This window comes from Leuciscus leuciscus (genome assembly GCF_965113295.1).
Source record: "Leuciscus leuciscus genome assembly, chromosome: 22".
Lineage (NCBI taxonomy): Eukaryota > Metazoa > Chordata > Actinopteri > Cypriniformes > Leuciscidae > Leuciscus > Leuciscus leuciscus.
The window spans coordinates 19268914-19291176 of record NC_138746.1 but is presented as its reverse complement, the minus strand read 5'-3'; the positions used below and the strand labels follow the sequence as shown (position 1 = coordinate 19291176).

The following is a 22263-nucleotide window of genomic DNA, read 5'->3' as shown; positions in this document are numbered from 1 at the left end:
CAGTTCTGAGAATGGTTACATTTATTTCATGGTCCTTTTGTGACATAGATTTACAAACAATTTCTCAGTTTGTACAAAAAAGTAATTAATTGTTCAGAATACATTCAATGCACATTGGAATTTCAACACGAATCTACTATTTTAAAGTGAATTGGTCAAACAAATGTTGATATTTTTTTTTACCAACTTACTGGATCTCACGGAAACAGGAAGAACAGAAACAGTAGTATGACAGAAACAGAAATCCCATAGTATGACAGTTTTTAAACAAGTTCCATAGCAATTTGATAGCATACCATAGAAAAAAAAAGAAAAAAAATCACTTATTTAAAGATTAATGCAATTAAAAGCATTCAAAAATATGCTTTAACAATGATGAATGAGAACACAGTGATTTCTCTTGCCTTGCCTCAAATTAAGCATCCATTCACAAATCTATCACTGTTAGTACAGATTATTTTTACTTATTTTGCTTTGGAAGATCACAAATAGTCACTGATGAGTCATTTCCCCAATCCTGAAATGAAAACCCAGGGTAGAGTGGATGAGAAAATGTGGTCTGGATTCTGTGTAGGAGGGTCATTTTATCAGAGACATTGTAACAGGACACGGTTCCTGCAATTTGATCGAGAAACACTCCAATTTTAGAAACCAAGCTCACGTTAGTTTGTTGGCTATTGTGCTTTACACCAATTTTAGCTTTTAGAAAGTCGCATTTCCAGGATCTTTTGTTGCAGCCAAATATAACAGTTCCTCCACCTTTACTAATCTGGTCATATGAAAACGCAATAGAACCACCTGTTCCTCCAAACTGAACTTCAAAATAACAACGCCCAGATAGACTTTTTTGACACAACACCTGGTATGTAGGTGTGACTTCACAGAGATTGGATACTAGTGTTGTGCGTCCATAGAATGGATCAACATTTTTCTTTTGCTCACGCCTTGACACAGACTTGTTCTGTACAGAGAGCTGCTTACAGGCTGATGAGCCATTCAGAATCAGTTCTGTGGAATCTATTGATAAAAGAAAAGAAAAATTTAACTTAGGTACTTTAGTATGATTTTTTTCATCATGCCTGACATTTACACACAGCTACAGAGCAACTCACATATAAGGAACTCTTCTCTGGTCTTGGGCTGAGATGGCAAATCTAAACAAATAAAAAACATAAAGAATATTTGAGTGTATGGAGTGTTTTTATTTTTTAAATGTGAAAAAATATGTTGACTTACACTCTGTGATCTTCTTATTATTCACCATTATATGGACGGTGGGAACTATTAAGATACGCACAAAAACATTCGATGATTATGACAATCTGACTGCATATTTTCTGAAATTTGTTTTAGTAGACATCATAAATGCCTAATTTCGACAAAAGAAAATTAAAAAGAAAAAAGAAACTCTTCAGAATTAAATTCATTTTCTTTGTAACAAACCGGTTAAAGATAATAATTTGATTTTATTTAAACAACTTTAAAAGCTATCTCACCTTTCTCTGATATCCAAACAAATTCTTGTTTACAGAGATCATCCAGTTGACTTTTCAGCTGACAGATGACTGTTTCTATCTCTTCGAATGTCAAATGTTGTCTGACTGAGATGTTGCACAAATTTGAACATTTGTAGTGGGAAAGAGAGGAGAAATTCTGCAGATGGAAAAAGCAGCAATAAATTACAAAAACATTTCAAGCAATGACTTTTGATGCAGACCCGAATCTGTTTAATATCAGAGTTATTACCTGAATGAAATAGATGTCATCCTCCACCTGTGAAAGCTGCCCCAGTTCATCATGCCTCCTCCTCAGATCACTGATCTCCTGCTCCAGTGTTAGTATGAGTTCCTCAACACTGCTTACTTCTGCTTTCTCCTGAGCTCTGATCATCTCAGTTATCTTAGCTCGTCTTTTCCTCATGGAGCTGATCTGCTCAGTAAATACCTTCTCACTGTGCTCCACTGCTGCCTGTGCAGAGAGCTGTTAGATGACAGAGGAAAAACTTTAGGCTGTAAGGAACACCCCACTGATTCAGCTCTGACTGTAACACCTATAGGCAATGTTGGCTCTGAAATTACACCTTAAAAACAACAACAAATTGACAACATATCAGTGACATAATTGACTATGATAAATAATTATGTTTCCCAATGAGACAAATTTACTCTCATACTATAATAGTACACTTTAGTATAGTACATTATATTATACCTATAATATTATTATAATAATTATCATCATATAGCAGTCAATCCTCCAAATAAGCAGCAAATGCACAAATCTGAAATGCTAATGTTGTACATTGTGGTCAAATTAATGATGTTATACATCTTACCTTATGAGAGTTCACGGCTTGTCTTAATTCCTGTACCTTTGTTTCTCGCTGCTGTATTGCCATTTGTAGGGTATCCAAATTTTTCTTAAACCGTCCCTGTGACTGAATTTATAATAGTCAGGTATTAAGCTTCTGTAACATTTTATGTTTGTTATTAAATTTGCGCTCAAACAGTGAAAAGTACAGCAAATATTGCTCACCTAGTATAATATCTATTAGTGTTAATAATAAAATATTATTATTTGAGACAATTTTGTTCGGAACATCCATTAGAGAGGTGGATGAAAACTAATTGTGTGACACATTGGCGTGTAAAACCAGACAGATCCTCAGTTGGATGGAAGGTATAGTCAAATTTTAATGATACAAAATGATATTCAGACAAATCAATAACCCTACCTGTATGTTTTGTCTTTCTGCTGAAGATGAAGTCATCTTATGGCTCTGGTGGTCGATCAAAGCACACTGCATACATATCAGCTGCTGATCTTTGCAACAGTACAGCTCCAGTAATTTATCATGTTGAGAGCAGATTTGGTCCAGTAGATGTGGTGAGGCATTGACCAGTTTGTGCCGTTTTAATGCAGGAGATGTATAATGAGTTTGGATGTGAGATTCACAGTAAGAAGCCAAACACACCAGACAAGACTTGATGGCTTTTAGTTTGGTCTCTGTGCAGATATCACACTCCACATCCCCAGACACAGCAAAATTGAGAACAGGAGAAGCTGTTCCTGCTTCTGGTGCTTCTCTCTTCATTCTCTCTACAACTTCAGCCAGCACTGTGCTTCTGCTGAGAGCTGGTCTTGGGGTGAACGTCTGCCTGCACTGGGGACAGCTGTAAACTCCCTTCTGATCGTCTCGATCCCAGCACTCTTTAAGACAGTTCATACAGAAACTGTGCCCACAAGATGTAGTTACTGGGTTGTTCAGAAGATGAAGACAGATCGGACAGTTAAAGGGATTTTGATCATCAGAAGATTCAGCCATTTTGCTGCTATGAAAACAGTAGAAAAACTGTAAGTGATGTTACTGGAAAAGAGTAATTCATGTAACCTAAAACTGAGTCAAATGTCACTCAACAGCTTACAAAGATAAACAAAAATATTTCAATATGAAAATGACATTTGTGGTTTACTCAATATTGCTACTAATAGAAGCTAAATATCTTGGCTCGCACTCCCTAAAGGTGCACTCAGTGACTTTTTAATGAATTCAGGCACTGGTAGGAGTATTTATCTGATGCAAGTGTAGCCTACAAGAACGATTTTTCAAAAGTATACTGTTCATTTCTTATAGGCTATGGCTTAATTAATGAGTGCAAATGTAACGACAAAGAAATTTAGCGTTTTTCTTAAAAATAAATTTGTGTAAACAAAATGATATAGTAAATTTAGTTAAACATGATGAAATGATTAGTTTATCGTAAGTCTACCATTTCAAATCAAAACCACATTATCTCTATTTCTCTCTAACATGGCAGCGAGGGCACCTGACCACACCTCATGTTTACTACGCCCGAATCGGCCCGATCATAAACCTTTACCTAATCACTTGAACTTTCAGTCGTTAAGTTCCATTAAAATTGTCTCTCTCGTACAGCGGAACATCATTTGGGAAGCGTTGGGGTAAATGCATAGGTTAATTTAATTTAAATTCGTTTTAAATGCAGTAATACCGATATATTTTATGATAAAATACGGCATAATAGATAGTTTGATATGCTTAAGTTATGAATGCTTAAGACGTGGCAACCGTGGAAGAGTTATTCACAAATAATTTGTTTCAAATAAATAGCCTAATTCATAATTTATATTTTGTTGTCATAAAAGTTAGCAGCGTCGTATTCAGCTCGATCATCACGATCCAGGGTGCTCATCACTACCCACAAAGTCACTGACATAAATAAAGATAAACAGATATATTTCTGCGAATACAGACCTTTTAAATACACTCGTGGCGATTGACGCACTCATCGTCTCTTGCACGCAGTTGCAGAGAAAGATCAGTTTACTTTTGTTTTCTGAAAAGAGAATTAATTTTATTTTAAACTCCTCCCTCTTTTCAGAAAACAAAAGTAAAACTGATCTTTCTCTGCAGCTGCGTGCAAAAGTCAGTGAGAGTCAATGGCCAAGAGTATATAGTTAAATACATTTTATATTTAATAGTTATAAAATATATATTTAATATTAAATTAAAATATAATTTTATTAATAAAATTTGAAACATTTATATCATACATTCGTTATGATTCGTATATAATTTCATATTTTATGTAAAGTTTGAAGACTCTATGTCTACTCTGAACAACACTGTCCTCTAACAAGAAGAGCATAATACCAAAAGAAAAGAAAAAAAAAGTTGTTTGCAGATTGGTTTGCACTTTTTCCACCTTTTTTTGTCAACAGGAACTGTTAACTGACCTGCGCTGCACTTCCCAAAAGCATCAGCCTAAGGCCCCGTCCACACTACTGCGTTTTCGTTTAGAAACGGAGAATTAAAACGAATACGATCTCCGTCCACACCAGCGTTTTAGCTGCGTATTAGAATTGATCTCCGTCCACATTAAAACGACTGAAAACGCGGATCACGTGACCATTCACCAACACTGGGCATGCGCGTGCCGGTGTAAACACAATTTCATTGATAAAAATGATCCCACCATGCGCTGGTTCTTCCCGGGTTAACCCAAAACCGACGCTCCATGTACGGTCGGTACCGCCGCTGCACACAGGAATTGTCACAGATCGCTCGAATAATAGCTTGCCTCCGGCGCATGTAGGCAGTTATATCATTGTAAAATGCAGAATTTACTTGCACAACAGCTGCTAGCAAAGCTATACGCCATGACTGATGATACCCAATCATAGAGCCGAGCGTGAGCCTCTACTACGTCATCGTTTCTAAAGTCCTCCGTTTTGACCCGTCCACACCAAAACGCCCTCCGGAGATTCAAAACGAAAAACGGGTCAGCAGCGTTTCTAAACTTCTCCGTTTTGGGTCTCCGTTTTTGCCGTTTTAGTGTGGACGGGAGGTGCAAACGTAGCAAAAGGTCTCCGTTTTTAAACGAAAACGTCTCCGGTTACTTTCGTAACCTCGGTTCCCTGAAAGGCAAGGAACGAGACATTACGGATGTCGTATATGGGAACTCCTCTCATCCTTCACTTCCGCTGAAATCTTATAGGCTAACGCCAGCAGAGCTGGCCAATTGACGCAAATATGCAAATACTGAAACACCGTTGCAGTTATAATGCAAGTGCAGCGTCAATTCCCTTCAGAATCGAACAACGCTAAATAAATAGCGAACACGGCGGCGAGCGTAATGTCTCGTTCCTTGCCTTTCAGGGAACCGAGGTTACGAAAGTAACCGGAGACGTTCCCTATCAAGGCTACGGAACTCGACATTACGGATGTCGTATATGGGAACTGTATAGAATCCCGCCGTGGCAGCAACTATTGAACAGACCCAATACAAACCTCGCCCCCAGAGTGCAAGTGCCTGATAGGCCGAGATTGACAAATAGCGAACCTCTAACCTCTGATAGGTCCAAAGGGACCAATCACAAGCTTACCAACACTACCTGGAATTTGCATATCCCGAGCAGTATAACTGGGGGAAGGTTGCACTGTAGACCAACAGGGCAACAACAACAGAGAAAGCCAACGCATAGCGGTGACAATAGTACAACACACAAATAGCACACAGAACAACTCATGAGCAAAGCGCAGAGCAGCTCTCTTAATGCTGTGTAAGCGATCAACTCACCGAAAGCACTCGAGACGCTACAGAGGGTAAATCCAACTTGTAAAATCTGGCGAACGTGTTCTGAGAAGACCAGCCAGCCGCAAGACATAAATCCTGAATAGACATACCCTTAGTCCAAGCCCACGAGGAGGCAATCGCCCTAGTCGAATGGGCCTTGATGTTCAGGGGACATTCCTGTCCCAGGCAATCATAAGCCAAAACAATAGCGTCCACGATCCAGTGAGCAAGCCTCTGTTTTGAGACCCCCCGTCCCTTGTTGCATCCACCAAAGCACACAAACAGCTGGTCCGATTGTCGAAATGCTGCCGAGCGAGAAATGTATTCTCGGAGCGCTCTGACTGGGCAAATAGCACTCTGAGCATCCGAACCCTGAGAGGTTGATGGCTCAGCGGACAGGGCAGGCAGAGAAACAATCTGCGCTCTGAACGGGGTATTGAGCGACTTAGGAACGTAACCCGGCCTCGGTCTGAGAGTAACATTACAGTTTCCCGGTCCAAAGCGAATACAATCTTCACCTACAGAGAAAGCCTGTAAATCCCCAACCCGCTTCGCCGAGGCGAGAGCGAGAAGCAGAGCCGTTTTAATCGATAGTTCCTTAATGGCAATCGAGGCTAGGGGCTCGAAAGGCGGTCGTGACAAAGCCTCCAAGACCAAAGCTAAATCCCACGGCGGCACAGAAGGCGGCCGTGCAGGGCACAATCTCCTAGCTCCCTTGAGGAACCGTGTCACCGACGCATGTCTACCGATAGACTGTCCGTCAACAGGGGGGTGAAACGCGGCAATAGCGGCCACATAAACCTTCAGAGTGGATGGCAGGCTCCCTTCATCCATCCTATACTGAAGGAAGCGTAGAATATCCGACACAGAACAGTCCGCTGGGTCTATGCCGACATCCTGACACCATTTAGAGAAAACACCCCACTTCAGAGCATACAGGCGCCTGGTGGACGGAGCTCGCGCCTCCGCGATGGTATTCAAAACCCGCGAGTGCAGCGCGTCCCGCCCGCTCAGCGACCCTGTAGCGGCCACACATGGAGGCTCCACAGCGCGGGGCTGGGATGCCAGATCGTTCCGCTCGCCTGAGACAGAAGGTCCTTCCTGAGCGGAATCTCCCATGGCTGCCCTGCTAGTAACTCTACCAGATCCGCGAACCAGGGCTGATTCGGCCAGTTCGGGGCTACCAGAGTCACCGTCGCCTTCTCCTCCCTGATTTTGCACAACACCATGGGCAAAATTTTCACCGGAGGAAAGGCATAGAGACAGACTCTCGGCCATCGCGCAGTCAGCGCGTCCACCTCCCGGGGGGAACGGGACAGCGAGAAGAACGTCTGACAGTGCGCGTTCTCGCTCGTTGCAAAGAGGTCGACCTCCGCCCTGCCGAAACGATTCCATATCAGCTGAACCGTCCCGGGGTGAAGCCTCCACTCCCCCTGGGGAATCCCGCTTCTCGAGAGCATATCCGCCCCGCGATTTAGAACACCGGGGATGTGCGCCGCTCTCACCGAGAGGAAAAACCGGTCCGCCCATAGCAGAAGGGATTCCGCCTGCCTGAATAGGGCTTTGGAATGTACACCGCCTTGGCGATTTATGTACGAGACCACGGAAGTGTTGTCTGTCCGAATCAACACATGCCGCTGCTCCAGCTGAGACCGGAAGGTTTTTAGAGCTAGAGAGACCGCTTCTAGTTCCGAGCGATTTATGTGCCACTCCATCTGCTTCTCTGACCACCGACCCGAGGCGGGCTTGCCCAAGCAGACCGCTCCCCATCCGGTGGATGAAGCGTCCGTCAGGACCTCCACTCGCCGCGTCACTAAGCCCATAGGGACACCTGAGCTGAAGAGATCTGGGTTCCTCCACGGGGCCAGGGCGCGGGCGCATCCGCTGGTGACCATAACGCGCCTGTGGCCAGAATACCACGCACTCGGGGGAACGCGCGCTTTCAGCCAGAGTTGAAGCGGTCTCATATGCAGCAGCCCCAGATGACACACCGAAGAAGCCGCTGCCATCCGTCCCAGTAGCCTCTGAAACTCTTTTAGTGGGACGAGCCTGCCAGGTCTGAAGAGACCGAGAGAAGAACTCAGAGCCTCCGCTCGCTCGGGGGAGAGGCGCGCTCTCATTCTCACCGAATCCATGCACACTCCCAGGAATTTTATCGTCCGGCTCGGTGTGAGCACACTTTTCTGGACGTTCACCCTCAACCCGAGCATCTCCAAGTGTCGAAGGAGGGTATTCACGTGGCTGACCAGCGTTTCTCTCGACTGAGCGAGAACTAGCCAGTCGTCCAGATAGTTCAAGACGCGCATTCCGCTCGATCTGAGGGGTGAGAGTGCCGCGTCTACACATTTTGAAAACGTTCGGGGGGCTAGGGCCAGTCCAAACGGAAGCACCGTATATTGGTACGCCGAATCCTCGAACGCAAACCTCAGGAATCGTCTGTGACGCTTCACTATCTGAATGTGAAAGTAAGCGTCCTTTAAATCCACTGAAGCGAACCAGTCCCCGGGGCGAATTTCCGCCAGGATTTGCTTCAGTGTTGTCATCCTGAAGGCGCGCTTGTGAAGCGCTCTGTTGACAGGTCTCAGATCCAGAATGGGGCGGAGACCCCCTCCCTTCTTCGGCACAACGAAGTAGCGGCTGTAGAACCCGCTGTCCCGCTCGCTCGGGGGAACTGGTTCTATAGCCTTCTTCTCGAGCAAGCTGCACACTTCCTGCCTCAGCACATGAGCGTTTTGGGGCAAAGTTAATGACTGAATTACGCCGCGAAAGCGGGGTGGTCTGCGTTTGAACTGAAGTGTGTACCCGCGCCGAATTATATTCAACACCCACGGCGAAATGCCCGGAATAGCTTCCCACGCTGCCTGGAAACGACTGAGCGTGGGCTGATCTAAACCTGCGGTCATCGCCGCTGCGGTCATGGCCGCTATGTGAGTGCTGGGGGTAGTTATTGACCGTGACTCTGCGCTGCTCGAGGGCAGGGCGGGTAACACAGTGTGTGGTGCAAGAGGAGAAAAAAGCTCTGTTTGTGAAGTAGTGATTTGCTTTATTTGAACAACATTCACAACATTTACATACACAGAACAACTGCACGCGTCGCTCGCAGAACTCTGAGGGACGAAGTGCGGGATTGGCCAGCTCTGCTGGCGTTAGCCTATAAGATTTCAGCGGAAGTGAAGGATGAGAGGAGTTCCCATATACGACATCCGTAATGTCGAGTTCCGTAGCCTTGATAGGGAACGCAGTAGTGTGGACGGGGCCTAAGGCCCTGTCCACACGGAGACGCGTTTCGCTGTATACGTATACATTTTTTATCGTATTGGTGTTTCGTCCACACGGATCCGGCGTTTTCGGAGACTGAAACCGCTATTTTTTTAAACCGGGTCCCAAGGTGGATAAATCTGAAAACGCCGCCCTTGCGTTTTCGTGTGTACGGCCAATCCGTATATTTTGCGAAACGATGATGTCATCACACCAAGTGTCAACTAGTCAGACACCGTTAAGTCACAGCAACTACATTTATGGTTTTTCATATTGTTCAACAAAGCTCTTGATTAAAAAAGAAAAAAGAAGCTACTGTGCCTAATACTATTGTTGTATACAGCGCGCAAGGTTTATGCGCGAGCTCCAAGTCTTCTTCTCCGTTTTTGGTGTATGTCTGAGGCAGAATTACAGCGCCACATACTGCTCTGGCATGTATACTACATCGTTTTGAGTCTGTTTCAGTGGTTTCGTGTGTACGCAGATATTTCTTGAGACGACGCCGTGTTTACGGAATTTTTTTTTTGAACGGGAAAAAAAAATATCGGATAGGGAAAGCTCTGGCTTCGTGTGGATGTGGCCTAAGTTGATCGTAGAGACCATTGGTGGCAATTGTTCTACGATCAATTTAGGGAAACGCAGCCCAGAGTGTGTCGGTGTTGAACATGGCTATTCTACATTAGATACATTCATTCCTAAACAGCCTGGCAAAAATCCTCTCATTAGCAAAATCAATCAATATTCCCCCTCTCTCAGCTCATTTTCTCACGATCTTGGGAAATCCTGTCTCTCTCACATGCTTCAACAGATTAACCCACAATCTCTCCCATTAGGCCCGATCTCTTATCAGCACTGGTTTCTCATGTGTGATATCGAAAGGTCAGAGTTATAGGTTCCAGAGCGGTGAAAAAGAGATAATGAGAAAGACAGAAGTGTGAAGAGGTGAGTTGACCACGTTCATTTCACTCAGGGTCTGTGTGGATCTTGATCAAGATTTCCTCCCAAAGGATGCGGAACCATCAAATACCATTAGCATCACAGGCTAAATATTTAAATACATTGTTTTTCATGTCAGATATAGAGACTATACAGTTTCACAAAGGGAAGTGTATGTAACAAAACACTTTTTTGTTGTTGTTGCAGAGTTCTTTTCCTTTCAGAGATTTTACTAGCCTCTAAGGCAAGACCGTCACACCCAGTAAACACAGATGACCCTAAGAACTTCAACTCCCAGCAGCCCTTGCCCTGCAGAGACGAGAGTGACTTCTAGGGTCTCATCCAGTGGGATCTTACAGTTAGTTATTACTGCTCATGTTTCTATGCCAACCAAAACACAACAGCCTTGAGCACAATAACCTAAAAACAGATGCTCAACTCTTTCTTTGCCGTATTCCCAGTAAGTTTTACCCAGTGGCAGTGAAGATAGCTCGTCTTAGGTCATAGTGTCGAAGGACTCAGACAGCAAGCAGACAAAAAGAATGAAAATATACAGCAGTCACACTGAAAAATAAAGACCGAAGACGTAGTGTATTATGATTACTCTATTTCTTTGCTCATAAATACTATTTAGGTTTTCTGAACACTGATTTGAGTCTGTTGTATTGTCACCATTACTGCTGCGAGACCAAACCAATCTTTTCCAAAAAACACAGGCTCTAATGGACTCCCATACCGAATCCTGAGGACTCACATATCGTAGAAGATTTTTATTATGCAAGCAAGAGTTCACAGACATCAACATTTATTTAACTTTATCAATTGTGGATGCAAATACCAGGTCAATGGTTTAGGTCAATGGTTTAATCAGAATTTGGGATCACTGTCCACCTTGTTTTTTTATTTATTGTATTTTCTAACAGTTTAAGATGGTTATATTTACTCTGTTAATGAATTGGATCATTTTTACTTGTAATTATTAGCAAAATCTAAATGGCTTAGGTCTGCATCAGTAATATCTGCTGTGTGATGTGGCATGACTGACTGAAAAAAAACCCTCAAATACTTTTCTAACAGGAAAAAAAAAGCGTACTCTAAATTTGACTCATCTTTGAATCTGGGAGAGAACAAAGTATAAATAAAGTAAAACATTCTCGAAGAGCACCAACTCTCTGATACTGAGTATTCAGATATGAGTAATACTATTAAAACTATTCTATTTTCTTCATTAACAAACCAATCCTAAACCATCAATCCATTTCGAAACAATCCAGCAATGTACACATCTCCTTTATCTGTCGAAAACATAAAAATATATATATTGCATTTTGTAAATATTTAACTGCAAAAATAAGATCAAACCAATGACATTTTAACAGCATTTATCTGGAATGAATTTTTCAAGTACTCATCTCCATAAACCAGAAAAGCAGCAACCATCAAATCAAAAATAATAATTATTCTCATCAAAGTACCTTTTAAACATTATGCTTAAGTTTAAAAAAAAACTTGAACTAGTCCAAAATGGAAAATCCAACAGACCAGTGGGTAATTTAATAATACAAATTAAAAAAGGCACTAGGAAACCAGCCAAGGTAGCTGAGCAAAATTTAACACTGTCACTAATCAGATTTCACACCGTAATCCACTTTGAAAACATAAAGCTACATCTGGTTTAAAGAATAACACTTTGGCTCTAAAAATCATCATACTATTCAAGGCCTGTATACTGCAGTTGTAAAAGGCACGTGTACATGCACACGTTTGTCCACACAGAGGCCTGAGCCTCGAGTGGGCTAATCACTTTAGATGTGCAAGATCATATGTCATCATTAGCCTAAAACACACAGTAATGCAGTTAGCAAGCGAGAGATAGAGAGAATCATCTCTCCCAGTCACCACACACATCCATTTACTCTCATACTCCCGTTATAAATGGTGTTTAAGTTACTTAGTGCACATGACCTCAAGAACATGCAACTATTGAAAAGCACAAACACAAGAAGGTAGGGTCTTTGTTCTTGTTTAGCTATAGTTCTTCTCCTCTGTTGTGTGTAAAGTTCATGATATTTCTTTTCATCTTGCAAACATAAGCACGAACACCAGGAGTAGTGAGATGGAGGTTGTTGCATGTGTGTTTTGGGGTCAAAATAAGCAGCAGGCTAAATGTTAGTGTGTTCTCTCCACTGGTGCTCCCACCCTGGATTCAGAAGCCATCATCATCATCTACTTCATAGCCGTAATCTGTAGACAGGAAAGGAGAGGAACGCAGAAAGGTTAGGACAAAACTTAATGCTCTTTTCTGAACTACTAAAAATCACGCAAAGAGCGTAAAATGTCAAAAGGAGAGAAGTTTATGAATGAATAGTTCCCTAAATATATATGACGTCTTTTTAAAAATCTTTTAAGCACATAAAATAGTAAGGTAAATCCAGTAAGGCTCTTAGTGAAAAAGTTAATATGAGGTTTATTTGAGAAAATCTAGCTTTTTATTATATTTAGGGACTATATTTGGTTAGAAAAAGTTGAAAGCCCCTAAAGCAGTATTATTATTTTTAACTAAAACTATTAAAAATAGTTTTTGTTCATTGTAATACAGCTGCAAATTAATTTAAATATACACATTAGATAAAACAATGTAAACTACTTATTTTTTAAAGTACTAAAAATAAATTTAAGCTAAATAGAAATATTTTAAATAGAACATAAAAAATAGAAAAGCACAACAAAATTATTAAAATGAAAATGAAAACTGAGAATATAAAAATAAAAGCTAATTCAACATATTAATAAATACTAAAATAGTATATAAATAATTATAAAAACACATTGGTCTAAATTAATAAGTCTATATGAAAAGTAAAAAATTCATCCTATAGGTCAAAGTAAGACTTTTGCATCACATACCAGTGCTGCCCATTAACTGCACGGCACTGACACAGTGTTCGTCCTCCTCATCCTCCTCTTCTTCATCTGCAGGGTCATCGTACGCCACCGGTCCACTCTCTACAACAATAGTATTCTGGGTTGGGGCAGCAGGAATGGCCACTGGAGCACCAGATCCTTTCTGGAGGAAAAAGTCAACATGGTTGAATGGTATTCGCAGCTCCTTTTGCATCAGTCATCACTCATCATCCAACCTGTTTCCAAGTGAAAAAATATAAAAGTAGGGGAAAAAAAAATTTAGGGTTGAAATGATTAAAAATTCAGAATAATTCAGAATATGTTTCCTCTCTGGAATAACGAACATCAATGATTTGTGCACAATAAGATAAAGGATGTAAATTTGAATTTGTTGACTTCAATGTACTCAAACACCCTTAGACTGTGTGATTCTATTATAATGCTACATTACATGAGAATCACACTTATCTTTACAAGTTAGCTTCAGAGTTAACAGATTGACCTTGTTAGTAAATTTAAGAACCGTTTCGTTTACTGAGAGACAATGGGAAAGATGTCAATCACAACACTTAATTTCCTGTTGCCAAGTGAAGGCAAGAGGTTGCTTAGTTACTTGAGTATTGACCCCCAGAGGTAGTATTTTTGCTTCTGGCTTCAAAAGAGGGAGGTGATTATGTATTCACACTCACACACATACACACTCGCAGAAGTTTAAAAGTAGTAGAGAGACTGTCATCAGACAGACAGACTGACTTAATAACATAGGAAAACAAGACAGAGGAGAAAAGATCAAGGTCCCTGACATACAGAAAGATGAAGCATCATGGACGACACAGCCGGAGGGAGTGACAGAGCCACTGAAGAGCTCCAGCGGTCTACGGGCCAGAATGACGGCGAGGGATCAGTAGGAGCCGAGAGAAAAGAGCATGTGTCATCAAGGCCTCCTCAGAGTCCAGATGTCAGCGGCCCACTTTCTATTGCAGTCTGAGGCAGTACATTGAGCTTACGATAGCCCAACTCAAACTGGTGCCTTTGAGTATCGCTGCAGAAATAGCCTGCTGATCTAGGAGAAGCTCGGCGGATCAAAATAATTCTCTTAATTTAAACATGAAAAGGAAGAACCCGTTTCTAGGTCAACTTAATGCAGTTTTTCTGCTCCGGCGATAAACTAAGTGAAGCTCTGGGCCAGAGGCCATTTGAGGGTTAAGGGAAATTAGTTTAATATATCCAGAGACCTGCCAAGGATGTGCTAGTATGACGGACGGTGATTTAAATTCACTCACCTGATCGAGGGCCAGCTTCTTAGAGGGTTGTGCACACACCAGGGGCTGTAACCTTGGAGACAGAAAGACAGAAAGAAAGAGACAGTGAAAAAGACAGACAAGATCATTAAGAGAACATGGCTTATTTCATGGCACGAGGTAAAAAAACACACAACACAGTCCAATAATTTTTTTATATTTACCTCATCTGTTCTTTTCAATTCTGCTTAAACTGACACACTGCTAAAAAACACTGCTTAAAAGTCACTGACTTATTATAATGCAAATCTTGACACATTATTTAAATTAATTCCCTAAATGTACGCAATTTAAATTCTATCAACCCAGAAAAACACAAGTTTTGTAGACCCACAGGGACAAACCCCTGCTTCATAATGAAATGTCCCTCTGTATATTCACTAAAAATCTATTCACAATATTTTTCAGAAACAAAATGCATAAAAAACATTGGCAAATCTAGCACATTTTCATAGGTGGTGGTAGACATGGACAAGTCCTGTCTTGAATTACCTAAAAATCTCATACTGTAAAATTCCCAGAGGAATAAACATGGCAGCTCAAGTGACAACAAAAGGGGGAGATCGAGAGACAAACAGAGAGAAAGAGAGATGGGGGGGTGGGGGGTAGGACAAGCACAGAATAATCCAGAGACGCTGTTTATCTCAGTATTTGCAAGTCAACATGCAGAGGCACAGTTCGAATAATGAGTTTACTCATTATTCCAAAGAATGTAAGATATGTTAATGAGGTACGGATATGATGCACTAAACCCGCAGCATAAATAAACGCTAATCAGAATCATATGATTCTCCTGATGATACATCTGAATATGCAGAAGAGATTAATTTCTCATGGGAGCAGTTCTCTTTATATAACCACAAGGCGTCCCAAATCTACTCAAACTCTTAAACTCAACTCAAACACAAAAATCTCTCACAGACACACAGACTAAGAGAATGATCGATAAAAAGTAGGGTATAATAAAAGGAGGATAGAAAAAATAACCAGTGCCGGTCCTCCCTATACGCAAACTACGCAAGGTGCGTATGGCCCCTAAACCACCAGGGGGCCCCCTTGCTTTCAAAGATTATATAAGTAGCATATCACTATATATTCATGTCATTCGAGTCATGTAGAAATTTATTTTTTCTAGTTAACGATTTATATTTATTTAATAACTGTTTTGGACATCATGCAGTACGGCAGATAATGACATGACTATGGCAGAATCCGAAATCACCCTCAAAATATTAGACCATAGTGGATGTTATCGAGGGCGCTCATTCTATCCCACATTGCAAAACCGCAAAACCAAGTGTACAGCCGATGTACACCCAACAGCTGTCCAAATTCACTCACTCGTTTTCATTTACTCCTTCAAGTGAACCGTATTGGGCTAACGTAGGGAAAAGTGATTGAGGGTTTAGGGGCCGATTTTGGATTCAGCCCTAGTGTGCCGCACAGTCAAAATTGAAGCCAAAATGTTTCAATTGCCCCCAGGTGGCTAGATGTAATATATGTAATAAATACCACCCTCTCCATGTAATCTAATGCAAGTAGGGCTCGCTTCACCCTGTGGTGGACATCCAACCCCACCCACATCCAAAACGTCATCTTGTGACACCCCATTCCTGTTTTGCCCCACGATTGAAAGGGTTTTTAGGCATAAGGGTAGGTTTTGAGTGGGTTTAAGGCATAAGGGTAGGTTTTAGGTGGGTTTCAGTATGTAGGTTCCAGATTAAAAGTGTTTTTTAGGCATAAGGGTAGGGTTTTGAGTGGTTTTCCATCCGGTCTGTCATAAAAAGAGAAATAGAAGAAATAGAAAAAAAAATAGGTGTGAGGGTTAAGTCTTCTCGATGCTTCTCCCCGTTTCAAAGTTAATGAGGAAACTCAACAATCAAATTACAATTCAAATATTTTTTTCCAAAGATGGTTTCTGTCATTTCAGGTAGTTTTTGGTTTTAGTTAGTTCTTTGATGCTATAAAAATGGGAGTGTGACGTCACGATTGACAGCTGAGATTGACTGCTTCTCTGAGTGAAGTAGTCACTGAAGCACCAACAGACTTTTTGGGGGATTTTCGTGAGGAGATTGGAACTTTAACTTTAATTTTTACATTTCATAACTGTTTATTTCACATCGACATAATGAGTTGATCATCAGTAAACTGTACTAACCGATTCTGCAGGTGTGGGCGGGGCCTTGATACCACGGCTCCACTTCACAATCACTACTGCGCAGACTCGGGCTCCGGGCTCAGAGTTCACTACTGCGCACTCGGGCTCTGGGCTCCGAGTTCACTACTGCGCAGACTCGGGCTCCGAGTTCACTACTGCGCAGACTCGGGCTCAGAGTTCACTACTGCGCAGACTCGGGCTCAGAGTTCACTACTGCGCAGACCGGGCTCAGAGTTCACTACTGCGCAGACTCGGGCTCCGAGTTCACTACTGCGCAGACTCGGGCTCAGAGTTCACTACTGCGCAGACTCGGGCTCAGAGTTCACTACTGCGCAGACCGGGCTCAGAGTTCACTACTGCGCAGACTCGGGCTCCGAGTTCACTACTGCGCAGACTCGGGCTCAGAGTTCACTACTGCGCAGACTCGGGCTCAGAGTTCACTACTGCGCAGACCGGGCTCAGAGTTCACTACTGCGCAGACTCGGGCTCAGAGTTCACTACTGCGCAGACTCGGGCTCAGAGTTCACTACTGCGCAGACTCGGGCTCCGTAATCAGCGCAAGATGTCGGCGCAATATAAAAAAAAAAACAATGGTAGTGAGTGAAGGTAAGTCGTCCATCTTTTTTTACAGTCTATGTTTTTGACTTATGGCTATGGCTTCAAAACAAAGCTTTCTATCCGGAGCAGAAAAAAAGAGAGAAAATGTGTCAAGAACAAAGTAGGTATGTATTTTTGTAACATTTTAAATTCTTATTTAGTCTTGACAAACCAATACATTTGTAAAAAACTAAACAAAACAACAACAACAAAAACTAACAAAATACTCCAGTCTAGATCTCCGGGTTCAATATTAGTCAACTGTGTTTCATTAGAAATGCCCTGATGAAATGTAATTTTCAGTTTGTGTCAATATACATCAATAATCAAAATGTTCTTGTGCAGGGTTTATGTATAAGAATTAAAAATTCCTGTTCAGTCATGCAAGCTGTCCTGTGACTCCTGTCAAGTGTTTTAGAAACAATGCCATTAGAGTCAAAGTTTAGAGAATTTTTTATGTATTTTCGTATTTGGTACTTAAGCTTTCTTGGGTAAACGATATTTTTTATGCTTTAGTTTCGTTAGTAAATCACGCCTTTAGAAAATAAATTCAGCTGTGTGTTATCGTTTTTCTGACAGCTAGATGGTGTCAGAGCAATACTTTCATAAAGCATTTATTTAGCTGTCAACAATTTTATTTATTTAATATTACTTGTTCTTACTGGCAGTTTTGCTTAGGGCGGCTAGAAGTGTAGGACTGGCACCGGATATAACAAAAGAGCAATAGAAAGAAGGCTATATTAAGAATAATTAAAATAGAGAGGATGGACTGACTGACTGACAGATAGATAGATAGATAGACAGACAGATACTTTCCTTCAAATTCTCAGTCAGTAACACATGCACGCACGGTTGACAGTCCTTCACGACCCAGCATGCAAGTGTCCTATTGATGCTACAGTGCATTCTGGGATGGGGAACGGTACGGTACTTGGCATGAAAACAAGCTGTCAGAGCCAAAACACAGTGACAACATTCTATTCCTGAGAAACAGTCTGTTCCACACACACACAGATTTGCATTTACGTCAAGGGCTGATAAATTGTTCACACCACTGAGTGGGTCAATTATTCAAACACATAGCACAACAATAATGATTAGAGATGGGAATCAGGGCGCTGGTGATGCGGTATATTGATATCTGGGTCACAATACAATAATATTGTAATTCTTTATGTGACAGTTATTCAAAACTGTGATATAATTTCATGCTTATCAGAATCATAACTCGATTAAAAGGATTGTATTTGAACAGAAATAACTGAATGTTCTTTCAATAGTTTCAAAGTTCTTTTCCAAAAAATATATTAACATTAAATAAAACCATCTAGGAGTATTTTGAGAAATTGTGATACTAAATATTTTATATCTATTTTTTCCTCTTACCATTAGTAATTGTGTATGACACAGTCTTTGGTTTGTGGTTGTGATGACTTGATTTCTTTCTCACAGACCACTTTAACATTTTAAACTGTTCAGTATTTACTCTGACCTTCCTCATCACCCCTTCATTTCATACGCTGCTCTCAGGATATGACTAAATGGCTGATGTCAACAGGGGCCTTTATTTTATTGAGCTGAAAGAGTATGACACCAGGCTGACACTATTACTGCTGAGCGCTTGAAGGCATGAGCAACTGCCTAAGTCGTCGGTCTCTTCATCTCAGAAGCTAGTTTTGGTCCCAGGCAGAGATAAGGCTTTCTCTTTTCCTCGAGGATGACGAAAACTTCCTCTCGTTTTTGGGTCAATTCAGCCTTGAGAAAAACTCAACTTTCTTTGATCTCGCAGACAGCTCACCTCTCTGTCTCTTTCTCTAGAGATGTAGGTTTTCTGCAAGTAAGCTGATTAAGAAAGAAACTCTGAGCCGACAGCAGAAGGAACCTCAGAGGAAGAGAGATGGAAGCGAGAGAAAGAAAGAAAAAAAAAATTGGGGAAGCGAGTCTATAACAGCTGTCTGAGAGAGCGAGAGGAGGAGACTGTTTAATTACCAGATGTGTGATGGTGCGAGATGGCGATTTCTGGCACTCCAGGTGTGAATGTCTAACATGAGATGATCTCATGTATGGATACAGAGGACGTGTTGGAAGAACAAAGGACCACAAAAATAAGAACAATCCATCTCAGGTTCTCACAGAGCCCTACCTCCAACTCTAATGAAAACCTTTTGCATTTGTCTCTCACAAAACACACACACGGCTCTATATATATATGCTGAGCTGCGGGTATCTGAGAGGACAAGAAAATGACCAGAGGAGGAGGGGGTTAAAACAGCAGGGGGCAATTATACAAGCTATTTCTGGACGAGAGTGAGAGAATGTGAGAGACTTATTACATTTAAGGTTCAGTAGAATGGAGGGATGAACAGACCAACAGATGGGTAGATGCTCAGGCAGTTGCGGGGTGTCGGGAATATGCTGTAAAAATACAGCAGAGAAGCAGAAAAGGGAGGTTGAGTGTCTGTCTGTGTGTGTCTATGTATAACACAATACCTCAGTGTGCAACAGAGAATGGGAGTGAACGGAATACAATGGCTTTACTGTCAGCAGAACACACACACACACACACACAATTTCAGGTTAAGCTGAAATAGGACTGGAAACCTCTTAAGAGAGCCTGAAAAAATATTAGGGCTGGGAGATATATTGAATATTCACAATATGTATACAATAATTGTGCTGGTGATATAAAATTAGCAACATTGAAAATATATATATATATACACACATACAAACAAGATTTTTATATATACTGTATATATCTTTTGTGTGTTTTTTAAAGAAAAATATTCAATACATCTACATATATTAAATATTGTTCAATACATAAAAGCCTTTTATTTTTTTAGCCATATTGCCAAGCCCTAGAATGAGACTACAAGTAACTGAATAAAAAAATAAAATAAAAAATAAAAAAAATGGAGAAAACAAGGTAAGGTCATCTTTGAGCGGTAAAAGGCAAGTCACTGAATAATACAGACAATCCCATTCAGGTAGACTCCATTCAGTAAACAGACTGCAGGCTGTTATGAGTGAGAAGAGGGAAAAACTGGAAGAGAGACAGTGGCATGGTAACAGTGTAATGGCTTTTAAAAGGAAGTTCAGATTGCTCACCTTTCCATTCAGAAAAAAACAAACATAAAAGCTACTTTCAGAATGAATGATTCAGAAGATCTATCCTGTTCACTTCAAGAATTCAATCAACGAGAAAAACACCACACGCATATGAAACTGGCCACTCAAAGAGAGAGAGAGAAAAGAGAGAGTTGCTCATTGTTCCATGATATTGGCCTTACAGTGTCAAGACAAACTGTCGGAGCACATTTTGTGTGCAGGGCCACCAAGAGCCTTTGCTTAAAGAGAGAATATCCATGACTAATGACAAGCCAGAAACCAAAGACTAACAACACGAATGGAAATGAGTACACGGTAGTAGAGCGCACACACATATTCTCCAAAAAGGAGGGTACTAGGGAGTGGGCCGCAGTGAGGCCTCACTTTAAATATGTGCTCTAAACTTTAATGTGTTCCATACCAGCATTTAGAGACTAAATATAGAGCAGAATGAGGCTATCCTGACTGACCATATGCATGGGACTCTCTCTCTTTCTCTCTCTCTCACACACAAACACAGTTAATTTAGCATAGACTTAGCTATTCTTAACAGACCTGCCCTGTACTCAAGGGCACAACAGGGTAAAGGACATAAAAAAAGGGTAAAGGACATAAAAAAAAGTGAGAAACAAACATAAGGACCTTTCACACTTGCAGTCCGGCCCACAAAGCTCTGGAAATTTTCCATTTGAGGGTCATGAGTGAGACCCCAATTAGCTTTTTCTCTCAGGCTATTGAGTACATCTAAATGATTATGCTACTTTAAAAAGTGCTGTGAAGTACATTATCAGATGATAAATCCATGGTACTTTACTGTGAATGACTTAACTGTTCATACAACACAGTATTTACATGGTGCTTTAAGGTACTTCAAGAAAAAGGCCACATTATAAATCTCATCAGCAAAATTAACTTTTGAGGTCCAAAAACCATGGTAATACCATGATACTATTTGTAGGTATAGCAAGATGCTATAAGAAAGAAAATCCACAAAATGATGTGATCTGGGAAATGCTTGACTAATGCAGCATGGAAAACGTGAAAGCAGAAAGCGCTACAGCATAATAGGATAATTTTACTGTTACTAAGCTGATGTAAAACCAGAATTTTCTTTTAACAAAAATACAATTTCAATGATTTATGAAAAGAAGGCAGACTCTGTGTAGCAGATGCACCTTGTTTGAACATGGTAAAATAGAAAATAGTGTTCATGAGAATATAAACAGAGTAAGAAAATATAGCAGGGATCATGATACAGTTACAGTAATGTACCCTGCCATTGTGTATCCGTAGGTCTATAGTTAACATAGAAGAGAAAAAGAGCTTGAGGTGGTTACAGGAAAGAGTCCAATAAAGGGTGTGGGCAGACGAAGAAAAATCAGGCTGTATTAATAGGAGTGGATCTGTTTTAAGACTGTCCATAATACAACTCGGAGACACGGGATTACTAAATGGAGAACAAATATTTTCGAATTTTTTTGAATAGAAAAAACACTTTTTCTAAACCCAACAATTTTCCAATCCGAAGTAATCTGCCTGTCACAAAATTCTCCATAATGCGATACAAACATAGTCGATCAGATCATAATTGATGTTTAATTTACAGCTATGCGGAGTAAGATTTCTCTGTGGGTGGGGCAACCTTGGTCGACATGAAAAAAACAAGTAATAGCAACCAAATCGATAAGATGTCACTCAATGCGGTTGCAGCTGGTAGCGATAAAACGTTTTTTAAACGGAAGAGATTTTTTTGCATCATTCTTGGATGGGATATGGTGTTAAAGCAACAACATGGAACTTTTCCTCTGCGGTCGCCCTACAGGTTGGAAGCGGAATTGTCCATTACCGCTGTCGTAAAATGATTTACGGTTACTGTATATGAAGCATGCAGGTTTTTTTC

At 41.0% G+C, this 22263-nt stretch overlaps 2 protein-coding genes and 1 long non-coding RNA gene across 4 annotated transcripts in view; 1 reads left to right on the top strand and 2 right to left on the bottom strand.

Annotated features, from left to right (window-relative positions):
- The window catches only part of LOC309486843, a 45517-nt gene extending 31045 nt beyond the window's left edge, over positions 1 to 14472 (top strand). Inside the window, exons 2-4 of the long non-coding RNA XR_014201698.1 lie at positions 10190 to 10298; positions 10500 to 10650; positions 13272 to 14472. This is a non-coding gene — a long non-coding RNA (uncharacterized lncRNA). The remainder of the gene's footprint in view (positions 1 to 10189; positions 10299 to 10499; positions 10651 to 13271) is intronic.
- LOC309486815 (E3 ubiquitin/ISG15 ligase TRIM25-like) lies at positions 16 to 3340 on the bottom strand. The gene is made up of 7 exons (XM_082154280.1): positions 2735 to 3340; positions 2336 to 2437; positions 1747 to 1980; positions 1497 to 1653; positions 1237 to 1281; positions 1113 to 1154; positions 16 to 1017 (listed from the first exon to the last, which is right to left on the bottom strand). The coding sequence occupies exons 1-7, from the start codon at positions 3323 to 3325 to the stop codon at positions 461 to 463; spliced, it is 1728 nt and encodes a 575-aa protein (XP_082010406.1). The 5' UTR covers positions 3326 to 3340; the 3' UTR covers positions 16 to 460.
- The window catches only part of brf1a (BRF1 general transcription factor IIIB subunit a), a 56286-nt gene continuing 45072 nt past the window's right edge, over positions 11050 to 22263 (bottom strand). For both annotated transcript variants that reach the window (XM_082154274.1, XM_082154275.1), the window contains 3 exons: positions 14480 to 14531; positions 13200 to 13359; positions 11050 to 12536 (listed from right to left, as the gene is read on the bottom strand). In XM_082154274.1, coding sequence (XP_082010400.1) covers positions 12499 to 12536; positions 13200 to 13359; positions 14480 to 14531 — 250 coding nt within the window. In that variant the 3' untranslated portion in view covers positions 11050 to 12498. The remainder of the gene's footprint in view (positions 12537 to 13199; positions 13360 to 14479; positions 14532 to 22263) is intronic.